The sequence below is a fragment of the Cinclus cinclus genome, chromosome 10, assembly GCF_963662255.1.
Source record: "Cinclus cinclus chromosome 10, bCinCin1.1, whole genome shotgun sequence".
Classification (NCBI taxonomy): Eukaryota; Metazoa; Chordata; class Aves; order Passeriformes; family Cinclidae; genus Cinclus; species Cinclus cinclus.
This window is the reverse complement of record NC_085055.1, coordinates 8,547,439-8,574,602: the sequence shown is the minus strand read 5'-3', so window position 1 is coordinate 8,574,602 and position 27,164 is coordinate 8,547,439. Positions and strand designations below refer to the sequence as shown.

The window sequence follows — 27,164 nt, the reverse complement described above, 5'->3', positions numbered from 1 at the left end:
CAAAAACTGAACCCAAAAAGGAAGAATTATGGTACCACACGGCAGCAAATACAGCAACTTGTGGGAGGGACCTCCTGACCAAGCAGGGGTTACTAGGGGTGGTGTGGGTGTCCTTAGGTACAACTGCAGGGAGGAGCTGAGCAAGGGCCAGTGTGGCCCCACCACGGGGTGAGAACCACTCCTGGAGTACTTGCACTGACTTACTAGGAGCAGTTCCTGAAAGATCCTGGAGCATCTGCAGGTCCAAGGATGTGCCACGCTTAGTAACAGGGAATAACACCCATGGCTCTGGAATAGCATACTGGCAGCAAGAGGAGCTTTTTATCTCTTCCCAGCCATGGGGAGGGAGGGGAGCCAAGGGGAGAAAGGAGACAGTTCTTGCTCCAAAGAGAGTAAAATGAGGGGGTTTTTTTTCTCTTTTTTTTGCCTTGTGTTGCACATAAACCTAACACTTCCTTTGAGGCAGTCCTCCAGGACTTCCCAAACCCTAACTTCATCAAAAAGGAGAGTATTAAAAAAACCTAAACTGTTCCACCACAATTGGCCTCCTGAAGCCTATAAACATGAGTGAGATTAGAGGGGCAGAAGAGATGGGGAAACATGTGCCTGGTCCTGCAAAGGGTGGTGGGCAGAGAAAGTGAGGAGTGCTGTTGGCAGAGAGATGGGGCAAGCAGGGAAAAAGATGAGAGAAGGGGGGCCATCCTTTGGGCCATCCTTTGGCCAGATCTTGGCCCTGTAGGCAGCAGGGACACATCTCAGCAGGCATCATGAACCACTCCCTGCTCCTGGTGCCTTTGAATCTGCTCCTGAGGAAGGCACGAGGACCACAGCAGCTGTGCCTCATCCTGTGCAGCACTGGAAACCTTGGCTGCCCCAAAGCCTTGGGGTTTTGGGGTTTTTGGCTCCTAATCAATCTTCTTTCTAAGCTTTACTCCGGTTACAAACCTGCATGGGTTGTCACTTTTGTTGCTTTACTATGTTTTTTGCTATTTGCCAGTTTTTTTTAATTTTTCTGCCTTGTCTGACAGCCCTGTTCCCTGACTGGGGTGTCCTCACTCCCCAGCAGTACATGTGCTCCCCACCACTGGCACCAGCACTCACGGCTGCCTTGGACAGATGTCTCTCACCAACCAGATCATTCTGTGGCATCTCACGCATTCCTGAGCTGAAATAATCCCCCAAGCTTTGTCAGGTTTCTGCACCAGTGGCCCCACTGCAGTTTAATTAAGGCAAAACCCCTCCTTGCTTTAGAGATTTTCACTTTCCAGTGGATTTCCCTAAGGCCTCATCAACCAGAACGCTCCTCTCTGCCTGCTCCTCCTCTACCAGCAGCGCAGCAATCCCTGGCTGCCCAGGGGAAATGGGTGAAGCCTGGATTTAGGGTTCCTCTGAGGGTACCTGTGTGGGAAGTCCTGACACCCAGGGATGCACCCTGGGTGCATCTGCTCATTGAACTGAGACTGGCCTTGTCATGGGAAATGATATTTTTGGTCTTAACCCTGTCTTTGCTTCAGGCTCAGTGCATAGCAATTTAGCTCCTGTATCTGCAAATGGCTTTGTGGCCATTGCACAGGTTGGAATTTGTGTTTATTCTCAAAAAATGTGCAGAGCTGGTGATGGCTCTGCAGCTGGAACAGAGGACAGGATTACCCAATTACCAGGTTTTTTTCTCCACTGAGCTTGACAACAAGATTTGTGAAAAATTAAGAAAGGGCAATGCTGTTTCCTGCTTAGAGGAACAATGAGAGCCTATCTGCCATAGACTTCCAGATGTCATTTTATATTTTCTATAAAAATTTATAGGGAGCCCATCTGGCCCTAGAGACACAGTGTGAGGAGCAGACAGTGAATTGCCACTTGGCAGAGGTGACCATGCAGCACGTGCTGGCAGTGCTGCTGCCTTTCCCAGCTGGGGGGTCATGGCTAAAGCAATCCTGGCACCAGCCAAACCTCTGCCCTGTGCCAGGCTGATGGGGCTCAGCCTGGCTTCCAGTGGGCAGTGAGAGGGCAGTGTTTTGAGAGCAAGGTAAGCCTCTCCTGTGGTGGGAGGATGAGGCCCTCAGGCTGCTCCAGTGCTCTCCAGCTTTCCTCACTCCTCGCTGCTGCTGGACCCAGTGCTCCTGTGGCACCCCCAGCAAGCAAAGTGCGCTGGAGCAGAGAGGGGAGCAGGATTTGCCCCTTCTCTGACTTTGTTTCGCGTTTTCAGGAACATGAATTGCCATGGTTACCAAAGCCTGGGCTCCTCATTAGCAACATTTGCTCTGGATGTCAGATTAACGAAGTTGTTCCCTCACAGCACTGGCGGGAGCTGCAGCTGTTCCAGCACCGTTCACCAGCACGGGCCATTGCTTCACCTGCAGCCACCACCGGCTGCGGGATGAAAAACCAGCCTGGGAGCCTGGCACCAGTGTGGGAAGAGAACCCAGCCACAGGAAACTGGCACAAGTGTGGGAAGGCAGCAGCACGACCAGGGCACAGGCTGCTCTCCAGTGCTCACTCTGCTGCTTTTCCCCAGATCCCAATTATTCCGTGTGTCATGTGGATGCCTCGCACCCCACCACGAGCTGCAGGAACTGCCTGGCTTTCATTTTCCCTAACGCAGGCTGCCGGCAGAAGTGCCTTTGAAAGCACAAACCGCATCTGCTGCTCGTATCGTTACTCGGTGATGGCTACACAGAGCCACGGCCATTGTGCCTTCCTGACCCGCTCTCTGTCTCCAAAGAGAAGCTATTTAAAGCATCCTATTGAACCATATCATGTGTCCACAGAGGAACTTCGAATGCTCCCACTATTGTACAGCTCTTGCTGGTGCCAGCTATGAAAATGCTGTTTGTGCACTCTTGTCAGCAAGGAGGGAGCGACTGCTGGGATCACACAGCCCCTGCCAGCAAGAGGAGAGGACCGATGGACCCAACAGAGTGCTGGGGATGTGCTGCTCGGCTGGGCATTCCCGGGATGCTAATGGGGGAAGAATCATCAGCTTGTGCCAGAAACTCTGGACCTGACCGAATGTCTTCAGTGACATCAGCATGTACATGGTTGCCCTGGTGATGTCATGTCATCAGGCTAATCCCCAGCGGCGTGTAATCCCCTGTCACTAGGACAACACCAGCAGAAAGCAAACCTGGACCAATATCTCCTCATTTACCCAGACCTACCTAATCCCAGAGAAGCAAGTTAATAACATACATCACCTCAGTATCTGAAGGTATTTTATTAAACTCTTTGCGTAAGTTTTATATTATTTTGATCCTTGCCAAGTCAAGCTGCCCAGCTTCAGAGCCAGCAAGGATGTGCTCACAGGAGATGTTTTGTGAGCAGACCTCAGGCTAAAACTTATTTCCTTTCACTATCTGATGAACTCTTATTAATAATGAAAACATTAAAAAAAAAAAAGTAGGTCAGATCCCAAGCATTTTATGGATGGAACAGGCTGAGAACTGAATTATGTTACAACAGGCTGTCCGAGCAGCTCCTTTGGTGAGTGTCTCCTTCTGGCATCCAGAGACTCCCTGGTGCTCATGGGGCCCTTCCACTGGCACCTGGCATAGAAGCCACGTAAGCCCTTACCCACAGCTTTATCATCCCAGTGTGGATGAACAGGCTTTTCCTTACCAACTGTGGCTTAATAAGCTTCTCCAGCGAGTGCAGATCTGTAAACACTGGTATCAGTTATTCTGTCTGACCTGCAGCACAAAATTGTTTTCCTGCTTGTGAAGGAAATCTTCAGAGCAGAGCTGGGGATACACAAAGGCAGCTCCACGTAGACCATAAATAAATACATATCAGTGCACGTGCTCTTTTATTTTGCACGCCTGAAAGCTAGAAATAATGTCTGATGCTTAGAAGAAAGGAAATATTTAGTTAGGAGAAAAAGAGAGAGCTGTAAGAAAAAAAGAAAAACACGATATATTTATTTTTTGTGGCATAAGTGAAAAGCCTGTGCTTTCAGCTTTGTTGAATTATTTTACACTGTATCTCTGGCAGAAATCGAAAAAAGACCTGCTCTCATCCAGCCCCTCAATTATTGCACCTCGCTTTTCTGTGTGCCAAAATGACATCTGAAGAACTGGCAGGAAGATTTGCCTCCACGCTCTCCCTTGCATGCAGGAAGGCAGCTCCGCCGCGCTCAGAGGTGTTGGGAGATTTTGCAGCTTAGGTCAAAGGATGTTAATAAAGCACTTGAGCCTCCATATGGTATTTTGGCACTAAAATGTCAGCTGCTTTTCAGACACTGTACTTTAATCATTTCAGACAGGCCCCTTTTAAATGGTTTGTTTAGTTTGCTTAGAGAATAATATTTGTTATTTGGTTTTCAGAATGACTAATAAATGAACTGTCTTTGCTCAGGGAGAATAATGCCACTTAAGCAAAACCTGGTACTGCAGTTCAGAGCTATTTAATAAGAAATACCTGTCAGTGTCAGAATATATTTAGTGTGCATTAGCTTTGAAGAATTGCAGAATAGGTTTTCCCCTTGCTAAGTTTACTTTATGTAAAATGTAACACACGAACTGTGAATATGTGGACAGCAAACAGACTGTATCAATGAATTCAGCCTCCCCCGGAAAATGCTGACAGTGGCAAGAGAAACACCTCCTCACAGACACAACTGACACCATCAAAAGCAGAACGTGTGACAGCTGCCAAGGAGCCGCAGCCTCCCGCCTCCCTCCCCTTGTTTAAAAAACAAAATCAAATCCAAAATAACACGCTGTAGTCTATTTATCCTCTCGTTTAATCCACTGGGAAAGCATCAGCATAATTAAATGCTTTTAACCTTTCTTTTTTAACCTGCGATCAGACAGCGGTGCAAAGAGAAGCCGTAAGGAGCAGGAGCTCGGCACTGCCGGCACTGCAGCATCCCAGCCCTGCCCCGGGGCATCCCCATCCCGAGTGCCGCCAAAGCTGTGCTGGACCCACACAGAAAGGGGCATTGTGACTTCCCAGCAGTTCTCCTTCCCAGATCCGGGGCTGCAAACAGAGAATTTGCTGGACAAGTCACAGCCACCCCGTGTGTATTATTCATGCGACTCGGCACTTCCTTTCACAACCCAGCTACTGTCTCGGATGCTCCAGCCATCTGGGACAGCTACTTGGGAGGCTGGCAGTGGGTTGCATGAAGAAGCAAGTTATTTACTTAGAAACTGTCTCTGTGGCATCTTGACCATCTGGAAAGAATATGGAAATGAGACTTTTAGCGAGATGGAGCTCCTCAGTAGATAAATTAACCAGGCATCTCCAGAATTAGGTAGAGCTGATAAAAGTGAGCATTTCTGAGCACGTCCCAGCTCACACACACATTTATAGGTGTGAGCATTTGCAATTTCCCATCTCACCTACACATCTGGGGACCCAAGTCACTCTCCTGCAAACTGCCTGAGTTTCTGGGCAAACAAAGCCTGACTTCCAGCTGTAAAATTTTCGTGCAAAGAAAGGAGGGGCCAGGCAGAGCTGGGTTACAGCTTTGCCACCAAAGCTCTGCGTGCATCACCAAACCTGCTCCAAGGGGACTAAACCCAGTCCTGCAGGGAGGGCAGGGCTGTGAGTGACCTGCCAGGGTGGCTGGCCAGCAGGAGCTCCTCACCCCATCACAGGGAAGGTGAGGTGAAAGTGTGCACCCCAGCTTGATCCTTACTCACTCCCCAAATCTACAGCAGCGAGCAGGAGCCTGGTGCAGTGGGGAAATAATGCTCACAGCCTGTCACACACACAGGAACCTCTCAGCTCTTATGCCAGCCTCTTACTAATCAAAATATCATGCTAGGCTGGAGTGGATCTGGCTTCTTTGAACATGAGTCACATCATTTGCAGATTGCCAGGAGAGTTCCCAGGAACTGGGGGCAGCAGGACAGAAATTGCAGCTGTCCTCAGAGCACTGTAATTTGTGCTGGAGCTGGATGGCCCTCCCAACCACCCTGAGATAGGGCAATTAAGGCTGGCTTCGAGCCAGATGCAGGTCGCTGGGATCAGGGCATGGAGCCCCAAATTAAGCACTGTGAGAACAGAGCCAGGAGACTGTACAGAAGAAAACTTAGTGAAGTAGTGAAGTCCCTGGAACAGCCATCGTGCCTTTCAAACGCAAATTCCATCTCCAGGAAAGTGTTTTGTTCTGCAGCCTCAGAGAGTTCACTTCTAAACACCAAGCAGAGAAAACACCCAGGAATACCAACATGGAGAAAAGGCTCTGAGGGTGGCTCGGAGCAGGTCAGTGGTACAGGGAAACACATTCCCACCAGCCGAGTCAATCCAAGGGCAGACATGTTCAGTAAAGCCCTGCTCTGTGCCCACCGAGGCTCAGAGTTTATTCAGGTGCTCCTATCGTGCTGCATAAAATTACATCCTGCTAACGCAGCCCTAACACTTTCCAAAACACAGCCTAAACTTCCCAAAAGCAGGTGAGGTATCTGGTACCTGTTGTCCTTCCAATATCATGTACAACAGCAGGCAGCTCCTCCATTGTCCACTTCCCAAGTGTCCGAAATGGACAAAGTTGGATGGATACCCACAATCCAATTATGAGGTTAATAGATGTGAAACACCAACAGGGCTCTAGAAAAAGGAACAGCCCTGTGATAACCGGCACTGGGGGTGAGGGTGTTGCTAAATTCCCAAACGATTTTTAGTTTCCCAAAGCTTCCTTCCTCTCATGGGATCAGCATTAGCCAGGGGCCCTTCTGCCCTAGGATGGCACCTTTGTCCCACAGCTGCAGGTTTTTACATGGGAGCTATGGCTATGGTGAAGTTGGAGGTTGTATCTGGCTGCATCTACGTGAGCCTGATGCCACTGGTCCATGAAGCCTGAGGAGATGAGACCCATCACTAGTTCAGGAGCACCTGGAGGGGGCTCGAGCTTCCTTGGCAGAGCACTGAGCACGGAACAATATTCCAGGGCGACACACACTTAGCTCTACATGGCAGAGGACTCTTTTGGAGAAGCCCTGCTGTGCCCAAGCCTTGATGATGGTCAGCGGACAGGCAAGTTCCTAATTTAAGGCTCAGTGTGGTCTGAAGGTCTCCTTCATACAGGTACTGGTAACTCTGGTGTGATGAAGACCAGCAGCAGAGCAGCAGCTGAGCTTCTGTCCCCTGAGCCCATGCTGCATCTAACAGTCATCCACTGACATTTTTAACACTTTACTCTTAAGAAATTTTTTTTGCCCATACACATAAGAATGCATTGAGCTTAGGTGTACCCATATGGCTCGAGGAAACCCATGGGACCTCAGAGTGGGATTTACTGGCCATAATACTTTGTAAACATGTATGTATTTTAAAATCCACAATTCTATTTTGCAAATCGACTGAAAAAAGTGATGCCTTAAAGCAAAACTAAGATCTGAGCAACGTCAGATGACCTTAGATACTCACAGTGCCAGCAGGGCTTGAAGCTGGAGCTGGTGGAGACTCAGCCCTCTGGCTACTGAGCCAATGGTTCTCAGGTGGACTCATCCTCAAACTGCCCACTGCAGGAGCTAAGCAACATGGGGGAACAAAAGCCTCTTCAGTGGCAAATATCCCAAGAGGCTCCATCCTGGGCCTGTTGCTGTGTTCCTTTATGAGAAGTGACTTAGGCAGTGTGAGATTCTGCCATTGCTGGGGTTTCCTAAAGTCATGAGGCCCTTGGCCAGTGATGGGGTCCAGCTCCCCCTATACCCACAATTGCCCTGAATTTTTTTAAGAGCAGAAAAGGTCGAAGAAGAGACCCTCTCCCCTTTCATACCAGGATCACAGGCAGCCATGCTTACTTTCTGAGCAACAAGGGTCCTTTTTAAAAGCACTCCTTAGGTTTAACTCCCACGACATTCATAAACTCTTTAAAGACAGGAATTAACTTGGGTTTCTAGAAAGAGTCTCTGACGCTTTTGAGCAGCGTTTCAGAGACAGAAATGATCTTCAAAATCTTCCAACTTCCAGTTTCGAGAGAAACACTTTTTTTCCCTTGAAATTAGTCTAATTAGAAGATCACAAAATTAATTAAAATGCAAAATGAAATGCAACACTTTACATCAGGTCAAATTAAACGTTTTCACAAGTTTTAAAATGAAATCAGAGCTGTTTTTCACTTTGATTAAAGAAACCTCCCTCTCCCTCCCCAAGTTCTGGAAAACATCGATCCATACAAAATCCTCCTCTCCCAAACCTGCCCATTCCAACAGGCAGAGGGGTACAGCTCTCCCTACCCTGAAATACCAGGAACCAGAAATTCCACTTCACACTCAACCCTCGGTAATCACCACAGGCACTTTGGCTGGATGATATTTTAAGTGCTCCTACTTGGTGGCAGCAGCTCGTTTAAAATTAGCAGCACCCCTAATTGGGAAGGGGGAGCTCTGCCTGGCAGAAATGGCACCACTGGCCCCCGGCACAGCGGGGGCAGCCCAGTGCCACTCTCAATAGCCATCACTGTCTGAGATGGGTTCCTGGCCAAGGCTAAACTGTCCGCCCGTTTAAATATAGCAAATCCCAAAATGTCAGGAGTTTTGTAGGCGGCCACAGAGCAGGGGCAGGGGGGAGGCAGGGCTCAGTGTTGGGTGCTGGCTCAGAACCAGTTCCTGCCAGGGGCTGGGTCACTCCAATGTGCTGGTGTAACACCTGAGCTTTAATTGCCTCTGCTGTGGCCCTGTCCTGCTCCCGGCAGAGCTGCTGACACAGCCCACTGTAGCTCTTGGCTCCAGTAAACACGTTCTCCTCCGAGACCAAAAATATCAGTTCACTCTAAACATCAAGAGAGCAGTTTGTGATTAAGCAGTTGGGGTTTTACAGCATCCTGAGGATGTAAAGTGCTATTTCAGTGATAGCTATTTTTACTGTGGTTATTTATTATGTGGGGCTGGTCAGTGCTGGGGTCCAGCCCCCTCTGCACAGCAGGTGTTCCCAGCACAAAATGCTGGTGTAAGGTGCAAGCCTCGGGCAAGCACCACAACAGCAGGTGGCCACTGTCCTCCTGCTCCTTCAGCAGGGGGAAGATGTTTTGGCCCTAAGGAGGGTGGTTAAGCCCAGACCCTTGGAGGCATTCATGTTGCTAAACCCATGGAGGAAACAAGCAGATGCTTCCCCAGTGTAGAGCACTCTAATGTGGCTGCAAGCAGTGCATCCCTTGGGTTTGGTTTGGCTTGATGAACTTGGAGGTTTTTTCCAGCCTAAATTCTATGAATCTATGGTTCTATTCCTAAAGAGTGGGGTGAGGCACAAGCAGGTATTTCTTTTGACAGAAATACTCCATTTTTCTCCCCCCACCCTGTGATCTAGCCAAGTGCAGCCAGTTCTGCTTATCCCATTGGGATGACAGCACGACCACAATCCCCAGCAGCTGCAGAAGGTTTGGGTTTTACAGCTTCCTGCTGGCTCCCCTGCTCAGCTACCAGACAGGAACTCCCTGGGCAGCCAAAGGGGCTCTCAGTGGAGGGTCTGAGGAGCCAGGGCATGCATCACTTTCCCTGCAGTCATGGCACTTGTGAATGCTTATTTGTGCCCTAACATTGCACAGTATCACTCGTGCATTGCTGCAGCCCTCGGGGTCTGCAGGCCTGGTGGAGCCAAGATTCCCCTCCACCAGGCACAGTGCCACTGCAAATCCCATGCAGACATGGATGCTCCAGCATCATGGCAGAGCCCTGCCCGTCACTGTAGCCATGAAACCTCCTTCCCAAATGGGATGCTGTGCTGCATAGGCCCAAGGATGAGCTGAGCCAAAGCAAACCCCCAGGCAGCTTCCAAGGGGTTAAGCACACCCACTCTCCCCTCTGCCTTTCCAAACTCCTCCTGCAAAAGGCAAACAAAGAGGCTCTCCTAAGAGTACCTTGGCCTGCCATAATGGCATTAGGGGAAGGGCGGAAAGAGATCCTAACTCTCAGCTCACATTTAAGCATACAAAAACAAACAACCAAAAAAAGGGAAAAGTTAAAGCCATCTGAAAGTGCCTCCCTCTCTCCCAGAAGAGTGATAAAGGCTTTTTGGCAGAGTGAGGTGGTGTTTATTTTGGTTTGTGTTGTGTTGCTGCTCTGACCCCCTCAGCTGTTAGCCGGCAAACTTGACAGCCTGATTGTTTTTACTGGACTGCGCTGGAGTTTTTCGCTTTGCGAAAGTGATCTGGGAGCAGTTTGCACTGATTGCACAGAGGGCTCTGCCCAGGGCCCATTGCCATGTCCTGCACCATGCCCTGCATCCCAGCCGGGACTGCAGCCGGGCCCGGACTGCAGCTGGTTTAAATCATCACTTTCTTCCCATTTCACTGCACAAGGCAGTGCTTGAAGATTTTTCTTTCTATTCTGCTGAAATGTGAGTCTAATTAGATGATAACAAGGCTCTGACATTTTCTAATAGTAATCCTATCCGTGCGAGGGGACATTATTAAAACGATTAAAATTATTGATAAAGGGGAGGAGAGGTGCTCAGTCAGAGAATCTGGTATTTGGCCTATGGCACGGAGGGGTGCACAGGCCTGGGTGCGTCCCCTGGGATAAAGGCACCACTGTCCCCAAGGACATGCCACTTTCTAAACACTTGCTTGAGTAAAACAACGCTGCCCACTGAGCTGGAGCTTCCTATCATGACCAGGACTTAAAGGAAAGGTGGCTTTGGAAACAAAAGGTGGCTTTCATGTAGAGCTAAGGAAGCACAGCTTCACCAGACCTGAAGTTACCAAGGAGGTATCTGGACGCAGTGTTTTCCACATCTCTATGTGCTCATGTGGAAGACAGTGCACAGGTGGCTTTTAGTCCTTCTTTTGGCAAGGTTTTTTCTCCATGGGATTGGCATGAGGGGTGAGCAATTGTGCTCTCATCTGCTCAGGTGAAATCAGAGGGTACCATGTCTCTGTCCACAAGGTGAGCAGTATTTTATAAAGCTGGGCACCTCTCCACAGGCAAGAGTCAGAATCAGAGATGGAAAAGTCCTGAGGGCTGAAGTTTCCACAAAGGGATGATGAACAGGGTAATATTTTACTTTTACTGTCTTTGAAACCCTCAAGACAATGCAACAAGCATCTTCTCTCTGACCCAGGGGACAGGCAAGTGATATCCTATACTCCCTGACCCGTATCAGCCATACACACAGTGCTACGTGAGGGGCATGCCAGCTGTCCTGAGGCAGGCTGCTGTGCCATTCAGGGGATGTGGATCTCAGCCAGAGCCCAGTGAGCAGTTCCCAAGCACAGGGCCAGACCCTCCAGCTCCCTCTTGGTGGTTCCTGACTCTGCATTGCTCCTGCACGATCCCATTGATTTGTCAATCAAACATCCTTCTCTGCGGGGCTCCGCGCCCAGCTCTACATCATCCCTGCCTGGCATGGAGGCAGGCAGTTCTGAGCCAGTATTCTGCTCTGGAAACCTCGGGAATCTCCCTCAGTGTTTCCCAGAATAGCCCCAAGGCTCTTCTAATTTCCTACAGCTGCTGCATGGCAGCAAGCCGGCGGCTCCACCCGGAGAATCCCCCTCGGTGGTGGCAGGAATGTCGGTGGCACAGCCCCTGGAGATCGGGGATTCCTCATCCCTGGGAAAGTCCCTACACCTGCAGAGCAAAAGGCTCCTTTTATAAGACCAAAACAAACAACAGCAACCCAGAGGGGACAGGGACACGCGGACAGCTCAGCCTGTGCACTGACACTGCGGACGCTCCCAAGCTCCAACACCAGCCCTCCTCACTCCCTAGGGCAGGGGAGACACAGCACTACCCACCCCAATTAACTCACACCTTCTCCAGGATAAAACAGAGCACGAATTTTTCCAGCAGCATCCGTAGCCCAGCTCAGCATGGTAATCTCCAGCCGAGGGGGGAAAGTCCCCAGAGAGCAGGAGCCAGGGGCAGAGTGGGATGGGTCAGTACAGGCAGAACCTGCCAAAGCTTGAGGGGTTTCAGAAGCCTCCCCCAGCATGCATGCAGGGTCAAACCCCCAGTCCACAGAGGACTGAAGACCTCAGCACTTCTCAAAGAGAAAAGCCCTCTGGAGCCAGCAAACCGTTTGCAGAGAACAATTTATTAATCCAATTTGCATCTTATTTCTCTTCACAAGCAGATCATAGTCTTCATGAAATTGCCCATTGCTAGAAATAATGCAGCAAATATTTGAGGATATGAATTTCCAGCAAACTGTCTGCTTCCAGTGCTATTTCCCTATCCAGGGCTGGAAATCTGAGCTGTGTTGATAGGACATGCAGCTCCCATAGCACAGTGCAATCCCCACAACAGAGGCGTGGCGCTCTCCCAGTCAGGCACCAACAGGCAGCACTTCTTCGCTTATAAATAAAAAGCTACAACAGAATCAACCTTACAGTGCAAATATTCATGATTCTGAATTTAAAAATCACTTCCTATGAATAAGCCTGCATAGTTTGCATTAAAATATGCTGCTTCAGCACCGTTCCTGACAGTGTACATGTTTGCTAGAACAGACACATAGAGCAAACCTGAAAAGGTCAGGAAGGGAAAGAGAACAAATTTATTGAGGAATTGAAACATATGTTTGGTGCTGGTTTTAAAAAAAAAAATCTGCTGCAAGTACATAGATGGTGTCTATGTCAGGGAAAGTGCACAATGCAGAGCTCGCTACACAGGGACAGAGGTCTCAGCTAATTGAAAAACTGATTAATTTTTACACCTACAAACTTTGGTATTTGGAAGATTTTAATTTCTCTTTAAAACGCTGAAGATTCATTTGAAAATGATTTAGAATTCATACTGGAAACCCACAAAAGAGTTTTTAAGACTCTACCTTCTTATTTTAATAAAATGTAGTTTAGATTTTTTTTCTTGGAAATATCTTCATTAAATAGAAGAAGAACTAAAGGGCATGGTAATATAATTCACAGATGATACTAAATTAGGATATATTGTACATGGCAGTGCGGACTGAGAAATAATACAAAGGGCCCCAGAGAGATTGGAAACCTGGGTAGAAAATAAATGAGATTCAATTTGGAAAAATGCTGTCGATGCCCCTGGGGAAAATAATTTGAAACACGCGGAAACCTGGGAAGCAGGAATGGCTAACATGGAGTTTAAAACAATAACAGAGAGAAAATTGTCTGCAAAGCATTACGGAACCCCTCGAACGCCCGCTGGTGTCAGCAAACAGGTTCCTGCTCCCTGCCGGGATGCCCTGGGGACGGTCACTGCTGATGGCAGAGGCACAGGCAGGGACAGGAAGAGGCTCATCAGCACAGCCCCGGTGACAAAACCACACGGAGGTGACCAGGGACAGGATAAGGGCAGGGGAATTCAGGTGTCTGGGGGGAACGACCAGGGTGGGAGCTGGGACCAGCCTCTGATGGGCTGGTGTGGAGGCACAGGAGGGTGAGGATGCTCTATGGGACCCTGATAAAGGTGTGGGGGAGTGGGGCAAGAGACACAAGCTGAAATTTCAACCACCACCTCAGAGGATCTCCCATCAATAAAGACAAAAGGCACAAAGAGGTTTTGAGAGCACAAAACTACAGACACATGTTCCTGCATGCAACCCTCTCCTGGGAAGGAGATGGGCTGGGATTCAGGTGGTCCCTTCCTACCTCAAGTGTTTCCTCTCTCTCCTTTTCCTTCAAACTGATATGTGTTCATCAGAGCTGGATAAAAGGAAGAAATGAGGAGCACAGAGCAAGTGTGATCATGGATCACATGGATCCATTGTGGGATGGATCATGACCTTGCTCAAATCCCCTTTTTCCCCCCTGCCCCCCACAAACATGTGCTCCCCCATCTCTTGGGACCACAGTTCTCACAGGATGAGGCTCCTCAGCCGCTCTTGCCTCTGCTTCAAGGGCTGTGAGAAAGGGGTCTGGCCTTGCAATGTGTCCAAGGCACAGGAGCAGCTCCATCACACACCCAGGTACGCCCTGACTGTGCCAGGGCTGCACCCACAGCCCCAACCCTTTCATTCACACAGAATGGCACCAAATCAGCCTACTGCAGGATAAAGACTCTGTGGTTTGTTTTTTTTTAATTACTATTTTCTCTTTAAAGGGTTGGCCACTATTTCTCCAAGGCATTCAGAGCTCTCCTCACCTGTCTTCTATATTTCAAGAAACCATCTAAGCTTATATATTCCAGATGATAAACTCCACCTAGCAATTTTCTCCTTTTCATTAAAATTATTTACACCAGAAGAACTTAAAACAAAAATCGATTTCAGGAGAAACAAGGAGGGACAGACCAAGGACTTTGGCTTTTCACTGCTATTTTTTAGCTTCTGAAAGGCACACACTTCACTTATGAACTTGAGCATCACATATATATTTTAAAAGGTAACAGTAGAAACACTTGTTACTGTATCCATCATTTTTTCTTGACCTTACGAAAAACAGAGCTCATCAAGTAACAACATTTCTGACATTTTGAAGTTGTTTTCTTTCACCTTTGGGATAGAAATAAAACCTTTAAGCATTCTGTTGAATAAGGTTTCAGAAGTGTGGCTTTGGAGACATCTAACCAAAAATCAATGTTTTTGTTTACATAAGGGTGAAAGTATCCTAAACTTCCCATCAAGTCTAAAAAAATTCTGATTTTAATTCTAATTCTAAAAATAAAATGTTATCATCTCCTAAGAGCATTTAAAATCAAATGTAATTGTTCTTTGCCTCCAGATGAAAACTCTGCCATAGGAGTGGGGCCGAGGATGGTTTTGATGATCCTCCCCAGAGACATCCACAGGCTCTTGGAGACTTCATCTCAAATCAGAGGGAAATTGTTTACTTTTTGCCCAGGACTATTGATTTTTTTAAAGTCATCTCTGAAATAGCTTGCATCTGACTGTCACAAGAGGGGTACTTAAGAGTGAAAGGTGTGGATATACAACTGGCTCTTGAATTCCCTGGGAAACAGCAGAGAGGAGGTTTGAAAAGGCATTTTCCTGCATGTCAGGACTGCACACCACAATACATCCCTTTTCCAGTCAACACTGAGCTTGAGACAGCAAATATTTAAATCTTTTGACAGCAAGAGAGAAATGAGGAGGTCCTGGGACCCCAGCCTTGTATAGCACAGCCTCAACTGCCTGCTCTCAGACCAGGTATTTTAGAAAGGCCAACTTCAGGTGATGGATGTGGGAGTTTCAGCAAGTCACAAACTCAGAAAGGAGCATCCCTGCCTTCAGAAGACAGGCAACCCTTTGGTTACTTAAGTGCACTAGGTTCCACACTAGAACATCACATCAATCTTTAGATGGGGGAAAAAGGACGGATTTATTTACTACTCTGTAATAATCTGCACATTTTGTCACACAGGAAGCTCATCTCCTCATGCCACCAGTTTCCAGTCCAGCTACCAAGTGTAGGTCAAGGGGATCTGCACACAGCCCAGCTCAGATGAAACTGGGAAAACAGGGAATCAATCTTGCCATCCTTGCTCACCTGGCAAATCTGAACCCACAATGGAAGGGCGAGAGTTAGAAATTCTAGAATTTCAGAGGAAGAAAGCCGCACAAACCATTTCAAAATGCTGTAGGCACTAAATCAGAAAATGTGAGCCCTTGCTCTCTTGTAAATGGCTTCTGGAAATGCTTTCCATGGCTGCAGAGGCCCTGGACGATGAAAGGCATTGTCCTGTTGTGACCAGAATCTGCCACATTAGTTATCTTGTACTCAATCACTGCAAAACGCAAAACATGGTTTGACAAGTTTAATTTCTGTATATAACCAGTTTTAAAAGTATATTGCTTAATTGCATACCATTCTTCATCCAAGTGCAGTCCAACAAAATTCAAGCTAAAAACTATCTCAAGGTTATGTTCACTTTTAAAAAAGTGAAAAAGCTGAGGTTTTGAATACAAAAATTGAACTATGTAATTGTTTAAATGAGCATTCCTTTACCATATCATCCTCCCTAGTAAGTAGTGCCATTTTTAATGCAAGCAGCTATATTTGGTTACAAATCATGTTTTAGCAATTATACTACGCAGCAAGAATGAACAACTCTGTAGTCTTTAATAAAATACGCATGAGAAACAGGATCTTCAATTTACATTTATTTTTATCTTGCTTGTTCATTAAAAGTCTTGCTCAAAAACTACTTTGTGTTGTCCTTTTATGAGAGCAAAGCAAGGATGTTCTTGAGCCCAGCGTGGGACCTGTGGGACGGAGCTGCTTCTGCAGGTCTCAGCTCAGATGTGGCACCTCCATGGATGCAAAAGGAAAGGGCCATCAGTATTGCAGGCTGGGAAGCACTGTTGGAATTCAGTGGGAAGCGACAGGACCCCCCTCCCTCAAGGGGCAGCACCCTCTTCTCAGCTCCATCAGTTGCCTCCAGGGGGTTTGGTCATTCTCAGCCTCACAGGTTCCGGTGATTTCACACACCCAGGACCTGACACCTACAGAGGTGAGAGCTGCACCTCACAGAGACCTTGTCACCTTGCCTTCCTGATGTGTCCCACGGACAAACCAAGTACTTCTGCTACTAAAATGAGCCTCCAAAAGCAGAATTCATCTCATTTCAAAGCCTACAAAAGGCTGCAATTAATTCCCATTGGCAACAGATAGGATTCTTAAATCTACTGGGTTTCAGCCCTTAATTAAGACTTGGGGTAAGGAAAGGAGAAAGACATAAAAATATAAAACAAAATAACAGGGCTACATGGAAAAGATACAAGCAAATCTCTCTCAAAACACCCAAGTGATGCGTAGCAGCTCACTATCCTCCAGAGCACCCTGCTCTCCTGCTGCTCCCGTGGCTGGTCTGATGTCAGAAAGGATTCCCACTTTACTCCCACTCTAGGACAGGCAAGGTTTCACCACCCCTACTCCAGCAAGTACACTGACCATTTTCTATTCAAAGTGATAATCCAGGTCAATAACTTGAGGAGGAGAATGATGACTTTGGTGGAGTTGGTACCACAGAGCTGGTTGCCAACAGCCAGGGCAGTACCTTCAGTGTTCCCAAAAGGCTTGCTCAAGTTTTCACAGCTAAAGCCTTCCCTGGACCCAGAACTTCAACTGGGATGAGGATGCTGCAAGTCACTCAACTCAAGAAATCCCATCAGCAAAGCAGAATAAAAAGGACACAAGGACGAAGCCAGGCCAGTGCAGTTCACTTTCCATCCACGACGGGGATTAGCATAATTAATGAAGTATTTAGAAACTTTTAGACTGGGAAGCATTGCCACCTAGTGAACAGGACGGCGTGTGACAGACAGGGGACACCTCTTGGAAGGTTGGTCCCTGGGTGAGGTGTCGATGCAGCAAGTCCCACTGCTGCCGTGGGGTGAGCAGTGCATTAGATAGGGCACCTGTGCAAGGACCATCCAGGAATCCCAACATCTGCCCCCAACTCACCAGCTACACAAACACAAGTTCAAAGACGTTTTATCAATGAATAATTTAAAGAAAAATGCATTTTCAGTAGGCCATGAATTTAAATTTTCCTTCAACAAGACCTTTCAAAGTTGGAAAATATACAGCTCAAAAATGACAGATGGCTTTAAAATTAGACATCATATTATATGGGAATTTATAAAGGTATTGCAGAGAAAAGTGAGCTCTGAATGTTACTAAATTTAGGATAAAGCCTCAGCAGACACCAGCAATTAAATAAAAATTCAAGAAAATGCATGGCCCAAAGGCTGTCAGTGTTTGGCAGTGGTTGGACAGCCACAGCACAGCCCCAACTCACTAACAGAGGGCAACCAGTTCCCATTCCTGTTCCGAGCCATTTTCCATTAAAAGATCCAAATTGTGAGCAATTCAGACGCTTTACAGATGATACTCGATGCAGCCTTTTTTTGGAGTTTGAGGTAGGGCTTTTTTTTCTCCCCCTAAATGAATTCCTGGTTTTGTTTAGTTATTTGCAAGACCATGTCAAGTTATAAGCATATGACCACAAATCAGACAGAAGTTGCTACTGATGTGGTTTCTCCCCCCTCCAAGCATTTGCCACGGTAATACAGAGTTATAAAAATAACAGTCATGATCTATGGCAGGGCAGCAGTTTGATCAGAGTAAAGACCTCTGGTATGCAAGGCTTCTCTACCAAAAAATGTTTCGGCCAATTTGTAAAATTGATGGGACTCGGGAGTAATCACACTGGAGCCAAACACTTACATGTTTGATACAGAGGGATTTTCAGTGGATTTGATGGTGGGTGGAAGGTGGTGGTGGGGGGTTTGGTGTAACACACACATTCTTTTCTGCAAGTGCAGTGCAGACGCTGCTGAGGAACGTGTGAGAAGACAACCACTGACGTGGCAGTGACATGCAACCAGGAGACAACCATGGCTTGGTCAACCATGAGCTGGGAGCTGGAGCACAGCAGCACACACTGTTCTGGTGGTCCTTGCGTGACATCTGGTGGCCAAAGAGTACCCTGGGAAGATCCATCTGACTCAGGTTGCATCCAGGGATCCCCCCACAGCCCCAGGAAAGGCCATGAGCTACAGCCCTGCTAAGACCTGCACCAGGACTTAAATGCTGTTTCTGATGGTTCTTTCTGTAAAATGATCAGAGTGAATTTGGGAGCTGGACCTTTATGCTCCCTGTTTTCTAAATAGCACTGATCCCCTCAAAATACTTCCCAGTCCCTTCTAAAGATTAGGACATCCCACCTGGGGACAACCAATGGCTTACAAGAATCTCAAGCAGCCATTAATTCAAGGCATTACATTTCATTGCTTAAGAATATTTTAGCTATATACATGCTTTGAAGGAAAAAAAAAAACATTCACCTGAAGAGCCATTCACCAGAGGACAAAACCCAAAACTCTGCCAAAAATTCTGACCTTAAGACTCTTTTCTGCCCATTAAGAGTGAAACAGAAGCATTTCAGTATGTAAAACTGAGAGCAGATCTCCTAGGCCAAAATTCCTGAATGAAAAGGGAATATGCTAACTGACAAATTACCCTAAAACTCTCTACCTTCAGAATTCTTTAAAAACAAAACAAAAAACACCAACCCCTGAAACCCCAAGGAAGGCAGACCTGAAAAGGGAGCTAGAATCTATTGAATTTGTGAGGCCTTCCCTTGGAGCAGCCCCGTGTTTGCCTGAAGCAGCAATGCCTGCCAGCTCTTCAATGGGCTGGAGGTGTCAAGAGATGCTGAGGATGAATTGTCAAGTCCCAACTGCCCTAAACAAACTGTGTTCAGCTGAACACTGCAGAGGGAATTTCTTCCTTTGCTGCAGTTGCTGCCTGCATTAAGTTCATGTAAAATGCACAGGCTTGAAGCAAGACAGTCTCCCTTTGTGCAGTGCAATGATCCCTGCAGAAGGCATCCCTTCTCTGCATTTCTTTCCTACTCATCTCAAAGGTTTCCATAAACAAGATGGCTCCTTGTCTGCATCAAGCTCAATAGGTACCATAAACATGACCTGACCCACATTATCTAGTTAAATACATCTTTTTTAAAGATCAGTTTCTCCCCTGCCCTTCCCCCCACAAAACATTTATCACATGGTGGTGCAAATAGATTCCCCAAAGGATTTTTGATCCCTCCTCCTCCTCTCAGCCACTTCCCGAAGTTGCCTGTAAAGAGCCTCAGGTAACCTGAGGGCTCTGGAACCTCAAAGTACCAGGTATGGGGAGATGAGTTACCAGCAATGCTGAAATTAAACCCAAGAATTAAGATCTCATCAGAATTTCAGGCAGGAGCTGGAGCTGCTTCGCACATGTTCTGCTTACTTGTGTTGAGAGAAAACAAACCAGTTGATTTCTCAAGATATTTCACTGCATTTACAACAGTTTTTAGCTCTATAGTTTGTAATATTACATACTCTGAAATGAAATTCAATCCCCAAATCCTTCTAGCTGGTTACTCATAAAACCCATTAAGTTCAGGCATAAGCAAACCAGACTCATCTTTTTCCCTCCCAGTGCCTATTACATATAAATAGTAATTATTGTTCCTGGCAAGGCTTTAGTGTCTCTTATGATTCTGTGCTTTAATGATCTGATTTCTTAGTACTTTCCACTGAAGAATATATTTAACAAGCATCCATGTTTCCTCCTCCATGATAGGATTTTTAAATTATGAATGTAATAAAGACAATGATGTTGCCAGTCTCATGATTAATAGCTTAAAGAGACATTTGCTAAGCCTTCATTCTCACCATTATCACAAATTCACAAGCTGTATAGCTTTGTAACATGTGGCACAGACAAGATTTAACTCTATAGTTACACAGCTAAATCCACAAACAATGCAAGAAGGGCATTAATGTAGTTTGATCTAGAAAAGCAATTTAAGTTCTATGTGTTCTGTTGACAGATTTGTGTTTTTTAAATGCCACCTTAGAAGAAAGTGTCTAATGCAAGATTTCCACCCTTACTTATGCAATGGGTGACATCTCCAATCTTGTACGTTGTCAGAACTTAAAGCACAGTAAGTTACATCACTGTGAGACAGAGAGCATCATTAGGCTCAGCTCAGAGTTATTGAACTAATCAACTGGAGAGGCTTCTCCTAATAACACATCCCAAAACAAGCTGCTACAAACATTCCCTCAAACATCACATCGGTTGCTTTTAAAATTAAAATGAAACCAAACCGCTGAAAGAAAATAAGGTTTATGGTAAAACTCAATTTTATTACTTCACAGGAACATGGGCTTTATTCAATGCAAGAGCACACCCACAGTGCAGTCGTTGCTCAGTGGAGTTAAATCTGCAGCACTTTCCAAGGTTTAAATTTTCACGTTGAATTGAGTAAATGCTACAGTAGATAACGCCAATCAAAACTCTGAGAAAGTAGAGGTGGTTTAAGCATTACACTGGAGATTCAACACAAGCCAGCAGCTCTGTGCAAGCCTGTCTGGCTTGGTGATCAGTGCATGTGAAACATTCAAAATATCATCTTCACACTCAAGAGAGCCATGTAAGAGCCAAACAACTGCATATTAGACAGCACAAAGATCCAGCCTCCATTCTGCAAGTACCAGCAGCTCAGCAATAGGCATCTCTCCACTCACCTTGCAGAATCAAGGCCACACTCTGCATTTATTGATTTGTATCAGGGGCACAGTCATTTAAAACTAGAGATTAAAGCAAATGAAATTGAAACTGATAATTCATTTTCAATTCTGTTTAAGGTTTATTACAACTCAGGTAGCTTAAATTTGTCACACATGAGGCAGAGGCTTCACCAGTTCTGGGACTATTTGTATAAATCAGCACAGCGAGACAATCTCTTTGGAACAAGTCATGAAATTTAAGCATCTGCCAAACCAGTTCAGAATGATTTATGAAAATCTGAAGATCACATTAATGGAATTGCTAACAGCCATAACTACATCCACATAAATGTGCCTCTCATAATAAAAACACTCTACATAGTTCTGAATGTTTTAAGAACTAGTAAAATGACTACAGATTATGAAGTCCATCTCCTTTAAGGCATCAAAGACATTCTCAAGGAGGAGTTAATTAGTCCAGTTTCACAGGATACACCATTACAGAGCCCGAGATTCCGACTGCCTGTGATTAATTTCAACACTGCACCAACATACTTTGCTTACATTAGATCTGTTTTCAATTTCCCCTCCTTTTTTTTTCAGAGGCCCCTCACTGGTGTGTTCACAGCTGGAGATTCAAGTGCAACTCCTCTGTGCTGCCCCACAACCAACTGGAACACTTGTCAGGAAACCTCTAGATGACAAGAAAGCACATAAGAAGTACTTTCCAACATGCATGTTTCCCCACCCTGTTCCCCAGTTCACAAGGCAGCAGATTCAAATGCAAGGCCCCTCCCCTCAAACGATCTGGGACACACATGCACTTGCTTCAAAGCACCCATGTTCAACACAGAGTTCACAGAAATCCTGTTGGCTGATGCTGCTGCTAAGGGGATTTTGAGTAAAGATTCCTCATGACCTCTCATATAGAGCAAGATGGATCCTACCAACCAGTAGTAGGCACCAAGCCTTAGGAAACAACTGTCTGTAGTGCAATGTTCCAGCACATTCCCATGCAATGAAAAATATCCTTCAACAAAGCAACTTGCACAAAAAAAAAACAAAACAAAGAAACAAAAGGGTTTTTCTTTGAGGCATTGAGCCTCCCAGGCTGGTAGTCTCACAGGACACCTTTCAAGATTCCTTACCAAATTGCTCACCTTCTGAAAATAAATGCAATTTGCTCATGCAGTTCTCTTTTTGTTCCGCTCCCTTTCTGACAGGAGTATTGAAAATTAAGCCTCACTTGCATGCACCCAAAGTGGCACTACCTCCACATTTCTTCCTGGCCACCCAATTCTGTGTATTCCTTCAGACCAGGATATACATTTAGTAGCAAGTTATATGGAGGTAAGAACTGTTCTCTAGGTTAGTTGTGGCCCGGACCAGTTGTTCCACCACATAAGCATTGGAATCATTCATGTGACACCAGTGCACAGAGAATGGCAGCACTGGCTTATATGTGCTACCCCACAGGAGAAACGACATCCCAAGTTTCAATTTTCATGGAAGTCACCCTCCACTGCTCACAAGCACTCAGCTCAAGAAGGTGCTGCTGTCCTATCAGTCACACCTCAGGGAAACACAAATAAACCCTGTGCTGTGGGGTGCTCTGCACTATGCAATGGGCAGATGTATCTTGCCTGTCTGGGTTTTAGGTTCTTTCTGATTCATTAAGTTCCTCGTTTAAATTATCTAACCGAGTGCTTAAGGCTTTCCTTATCTTGCTAAATTAAGCCAGTCCTTGCCAGCTGCCAACAAGGGGAAGTGGGAACATGCAAGGATACTGCAGGAACTCCTCCAGCACAGCATAGTGTGCTCATGCTTCCACTTCCTGGCCTGACTGTGCTTGGCACTCCCTCACTGCTCCCTCCCGTCATCCAGGAGGGATTTGCACCTGGCTTAGCTCAAGTCTGGATTAATTTGCAAGACAGGAAAGTCAAAGTGGTTTTCCTCCATCAGAAGCCAGGGCTATGGACGGACACAACGTGAAACTCTGCAGCAGATTATATGAGCAATGAGAATACTTTTCCTCTGGGCTCATTCCTGTATCTGGCAGAAGAATACAGCAAAGACATTTGCCGGTGTAGCAGTGCCAGACAACAGTCTCTTCAAACAGAAGTAGCTCCTTCAGCAAGGAGCACATCATGCTTTAAAAACCAAGGTGAAAGCCCAGCAGATCCACCACTCTCCCTCATCCCCTGGCCAGCACAACCCTGCAAAGCTCAGGACTGGGCTTGAGGGCTCCCACCCCTCTGGAGCACGATGACATCACCTTGCTGTGTTTGCACTGCACCCACCACAAGTGCTGGAACTCCCAACCAGACCCATCGGTGCTACTGAATGCAGACAAAACCAGGGATGTTGGAGACAATCAAACAGCAGATGCAGCAGAAATGAATTAATTTACATTTGAACAAAAGCAAAAGGCAACAGGAGGTTAAAGACAACAAGCTTTGAAGACAGAGCTGAAGGGAGAAATGGTACATTTTCACTGCACACTGTGGATCTGAGAAATGATGCAAAGCCATCTGAGATGTAAACAGTTACAGCCAAGGAGTTTATCTTACTATCTAAACTGTGACTCTTCAGGGCCAGCTTTATAATTCTCCTTAATACACACATCATGGAGACTTCTGCAGCATCTAGGAACTTACCATCCATCTGACTGACTGAACACTTCTGTACTTTCTATTATACAGACAAGTGCTGAAGCTTTATTTGTGCAAAGGCTGCTTTTTATCTATAGGGGCAGGCTGACAGCCAGAGATAAGCTAACAGAACAAACTTTTTTACCATCTTTAACTATTTGAAAAAGGGGTCTTCACAAATTAAAGCTGTACATGAATTTAGCCACTCTAAAAATGTGTAAAATGTGGTATTCAGTATTACACAGCCACAACAGGGACAATGGAACTATCAAATAGGTTCTAGCTGTTCTTTCTATGGCATTGATTTTTTTTATACATTCAAAGCATTATTGCATCAGAAAACATATCATGCAACTTTATTTTTCCAGACAAATTCACCTGTATTTGTCATTTCTAGCTACACCTCAAAGGTGCCCCCAATCTACCATTTCATGGTTTTAGTTGCATGCTTTGCCTATATGCATGCTGAAGTAATAAATATTAAATACAGGAAAGAACATAAGAGAACCAAACTGACATTATGAATAGTCTATGGCAGCTCTGTTATGTTCTGCCAATTAAAGAATTTTGCAAAAGATTGAGGTAACAACAGTGGCCACACCACTCAGCTGAGAATCGCTCGAAATTCATGGAAATTTTCAGAAATTCAAGTACACAAACACCAGCTGCAACTTGTCAGAAATGCCAGAGAAATTAGGTTGGCTGCATTTTATTAGTCTATTAGCTGGCGTTCACACAGCTCCTTGTAAATCCTTTTTCTCACTCGGGGCATATCTTCCTGGGAGAACTGAAAAGGCTGGTCTAAGGCGAGGCACTTGCAGTACTGGGGAAAAGGAAAAGGCTTGGTTGAAAAACAGGACATTTACTACATGAACAATACAGGCCACTGATTTTTAAAAAGGAATACTCTCACCTGGAGCACAAAAACCCCACAGTCACTGTCATTTTTCTGTTGTGGAATGCACTGAAAGGAAAAGAAACAACCAGAGACTTGTCATCATTATCCTTTTACTTATCCTTTCTTTCTGTAACTCCTGCTTAAAGTCCAAAAGGAGATTTAGCAAAAGGATCAGTTGTCTCATGCTCAGAGCCACCTGTTCTGCAGCAGCAGAAACTGGAGTTGTAATTACTTGTTCACATCCCAAACTTTGCAAGGTGACACTCAACACCTTGTTAGAATAACACCTAATATTTAGAAAAATATATAGTGTAGGACAGAAAATAAATTATAAGTCTTTCTTTCAAGTTTATTTTCTTTTAGTGACCTACATAGAACAGCTTCTCAATTAGTTTAAATAAATGTTTGTACAGCATTATCTACTTTACACAGGACAAAACTGTATCAGCAAAGTCACACAGGCCTAGAGGAAGATTACTCGCAGCATCCATGCCACCAGCAGTGGCTTTCTTCCCCCAGCCACACCAAAGGGTTTCAGAGAACATGACAAATGGCTCATCACTAGGCAACAGGGCTGAGCAAAGCAGTCTCAAATGATAACTTTCAACCTTCATTATTTCCTCAAACATGCTCGATTTTGATATGCAGAGCTAAAAAGTCCCAATCACTAGTGCTATTATGTCTCTGGCACTTGAAAAAGCAAAGTAATTGTTTTTTCTCAACTCCCAGATCTTCTGCCTCACAGAATGCAGGAGGATGAACTGACTGCACAGGTTGTGCATGAGCGCAGAGAGGAATCATTTCATCATTGTATCAGCATCTATAAATAAACCTGTGCAAGGAGGGAGCTGTTGGAAGTATGTCTAGTGTGCAATGACCTGTTTTATATCTTTGGAGCCATTATGGGATGGCTACGCAAATTACATATTCCCTCATTTACACTACACACAAGTTATTCCCATTTATTGTTGCCAGACTTTGTTTACTTGCTATCAAACGCAATGTGCCACAAACAGCCCTGGAGACCAAAGCCCTCTATCCATAGCAAACATAAAATAGCAGCAGTAGCAACACCAGCCTGTGCCCTCCCTCACCAAAGCCCATCCATTCAGAACAGCCCTTTAAGGAGAAGTGGCACAGCTGAGTGTCCAGTTCATTCAGTCCTTGACCTTTTGTCAACATGGACACCAGCTGCAGGTTTTGCTGTGCACATATTTAATTGTCCAGAGAAAGGCTAAGATCACCAAGTCACTTGCAGAAAGTGCTAAAGCCCTGGTGGGAGCTGCATGAGCAACAGTGCTGGAATTCCCATGTGTAACTACCTGCATCTCTCCCACCACCCTCCATGTGGGCAGCATAAACCCATTTACTACTTGAATAAATATACGGATTTAGAAGCAGCTTCATGAAATCTCCCACAAAGTCAAACCCCAGGGCTTAAAGTGCTGTCATTTACCTTTGTCACAGCAGTCTGCCAACCCTGAAGGAACTCGGGGTGATTCTTTTCTTTTGCTTCAGTCAGCAAATACTTTCGAATGTTCTTTAAAGAAGAAAGGAAAAAAAAAGCAACATTATTCACCCACTAAAGAACAGGCGAGAGACACTGACTGGTTGGTTGGTATCCTTTTGACAATGAGCACAAATTTCAGGTGAGCATTTTAGGAGCTGAGTTCAAATCTAGAGGTAAAGAAATGACATCTGGTGGGAACTGTGCCTTCTACCATCAAGGTTCATGTTAGTCTATCAAGGGGAGCTCTAACACCCCTCAGTCACACTGTACACTGCTCTACTTCATACCAGACTAGCTGTGGCACCCAGGCACAAGGTCAGAGTGTTCCCAGACATTCAGAAAAAAGCAAGAGTAGCCTGGCATATGTTCTTTCCTGGCTACCTGGCTGACAACAAGGCCCTCACATTCAATACAACTGCATTTTCCTCTGGAATCTCCATGCAAAATGTTTGAGCTCTGCAGCTAATCAACAGAGCTCCAGGGAGAGTTTTAGTGACATACAGGAAAAAAAAAAAAAGGCTGGCACAAGCAAAGAGAATGAAGCAAGATAAATGAGACTATGGTTTTGGATTAAGCAAATCCTACTTCTCTGTAAACAGGCTGAGCATTTATACCACAATTTAAACACCATAACATACAAATATTCACCTTAGTGTGTGGATATAGTGTATTTTTTGCTCCCCTCCTATCCCTAGAACAGGCAGCAATAAAAGTTCCTCATGTCTGTGAGACATTCAAGTGCAAATGCCTTGCCTGGAATGGGATGGGAGAAATCACATTGCAAGGCTGCAGGATAGAACATAGGGTGCCAAGAGGGGTGGTTGGCTCATGCTGCACATTCACAAGCCAGAGAGCATGAGTTCTCTTGTTCCCAGGACAAACACTAGCTTCATCCTCAGCAAATGCCAGCAGGCATACTATCTTCATTCAGAAGGCCTAGCTAGGAGCTCTCCTGGGTACAATAACTACTACTCTTCTGTAAGCCAACAACTACACACAGTTAAAAGTAGAGGGCTGCTGCATCAAGCAAGCAATTAAGTTGACAAAATTAGCTTTTGTAAGAGGGTCATTATAATTTGCTAAGCCCAGCAAAAATTTCCTGGCTGCTCTTTATCAGGAAGACTGATAATTTAAGTCCAGTGTTCAGGTTGCAGCCCTGAAAGGTGGCTGGGTTACAACCAGAGGCAAACACCCTGTTTCAATGCAGGCTAAGGAAAAAGGCAACATACTGTTAATAGCACAG

The 27,164-nt window shown here is 45.7% G+C and overlaps 1 protein-coding gene across 2 annotated transcripts in view; it reads right to left on the bottom strand.

Moving 5' to 3' along the window:
- Window positions 1-27,164, bottom strand: part of SENP5 (SUMO specific peptidase 5) — a 54,392-nt gene that overhangs the window by 16,086 nt on the left and 11,142 nt on the right. The window contains exons 7-9 of one of the 2 annotated variants that reach the window (XM_062499089.1): window positions 25,868-25,951; window positions 24,427-24,477; window positions 20,559-24,336 (exon numbers count right to left, since the gene is read on the bottom strand). In XM_062499089.1, the coding sequence (XP_062355073.1) occupies window positions 24,226-24,336; window positions 24,427-24,477; window positions 25,868-25,951 (246 nt within the window). In that variant the 3' untranslated portion in view covers window positions 20,559-24,225. Of the gene's footprint in view, window positions 1-20,558; window positions 24,337-24,426; window positions 24,478-25,867; window positions 25,952-27,164 lie in introns of those variants that run through there. The other variant, XM_062499090.1, reaches the window with a different exon arrangement.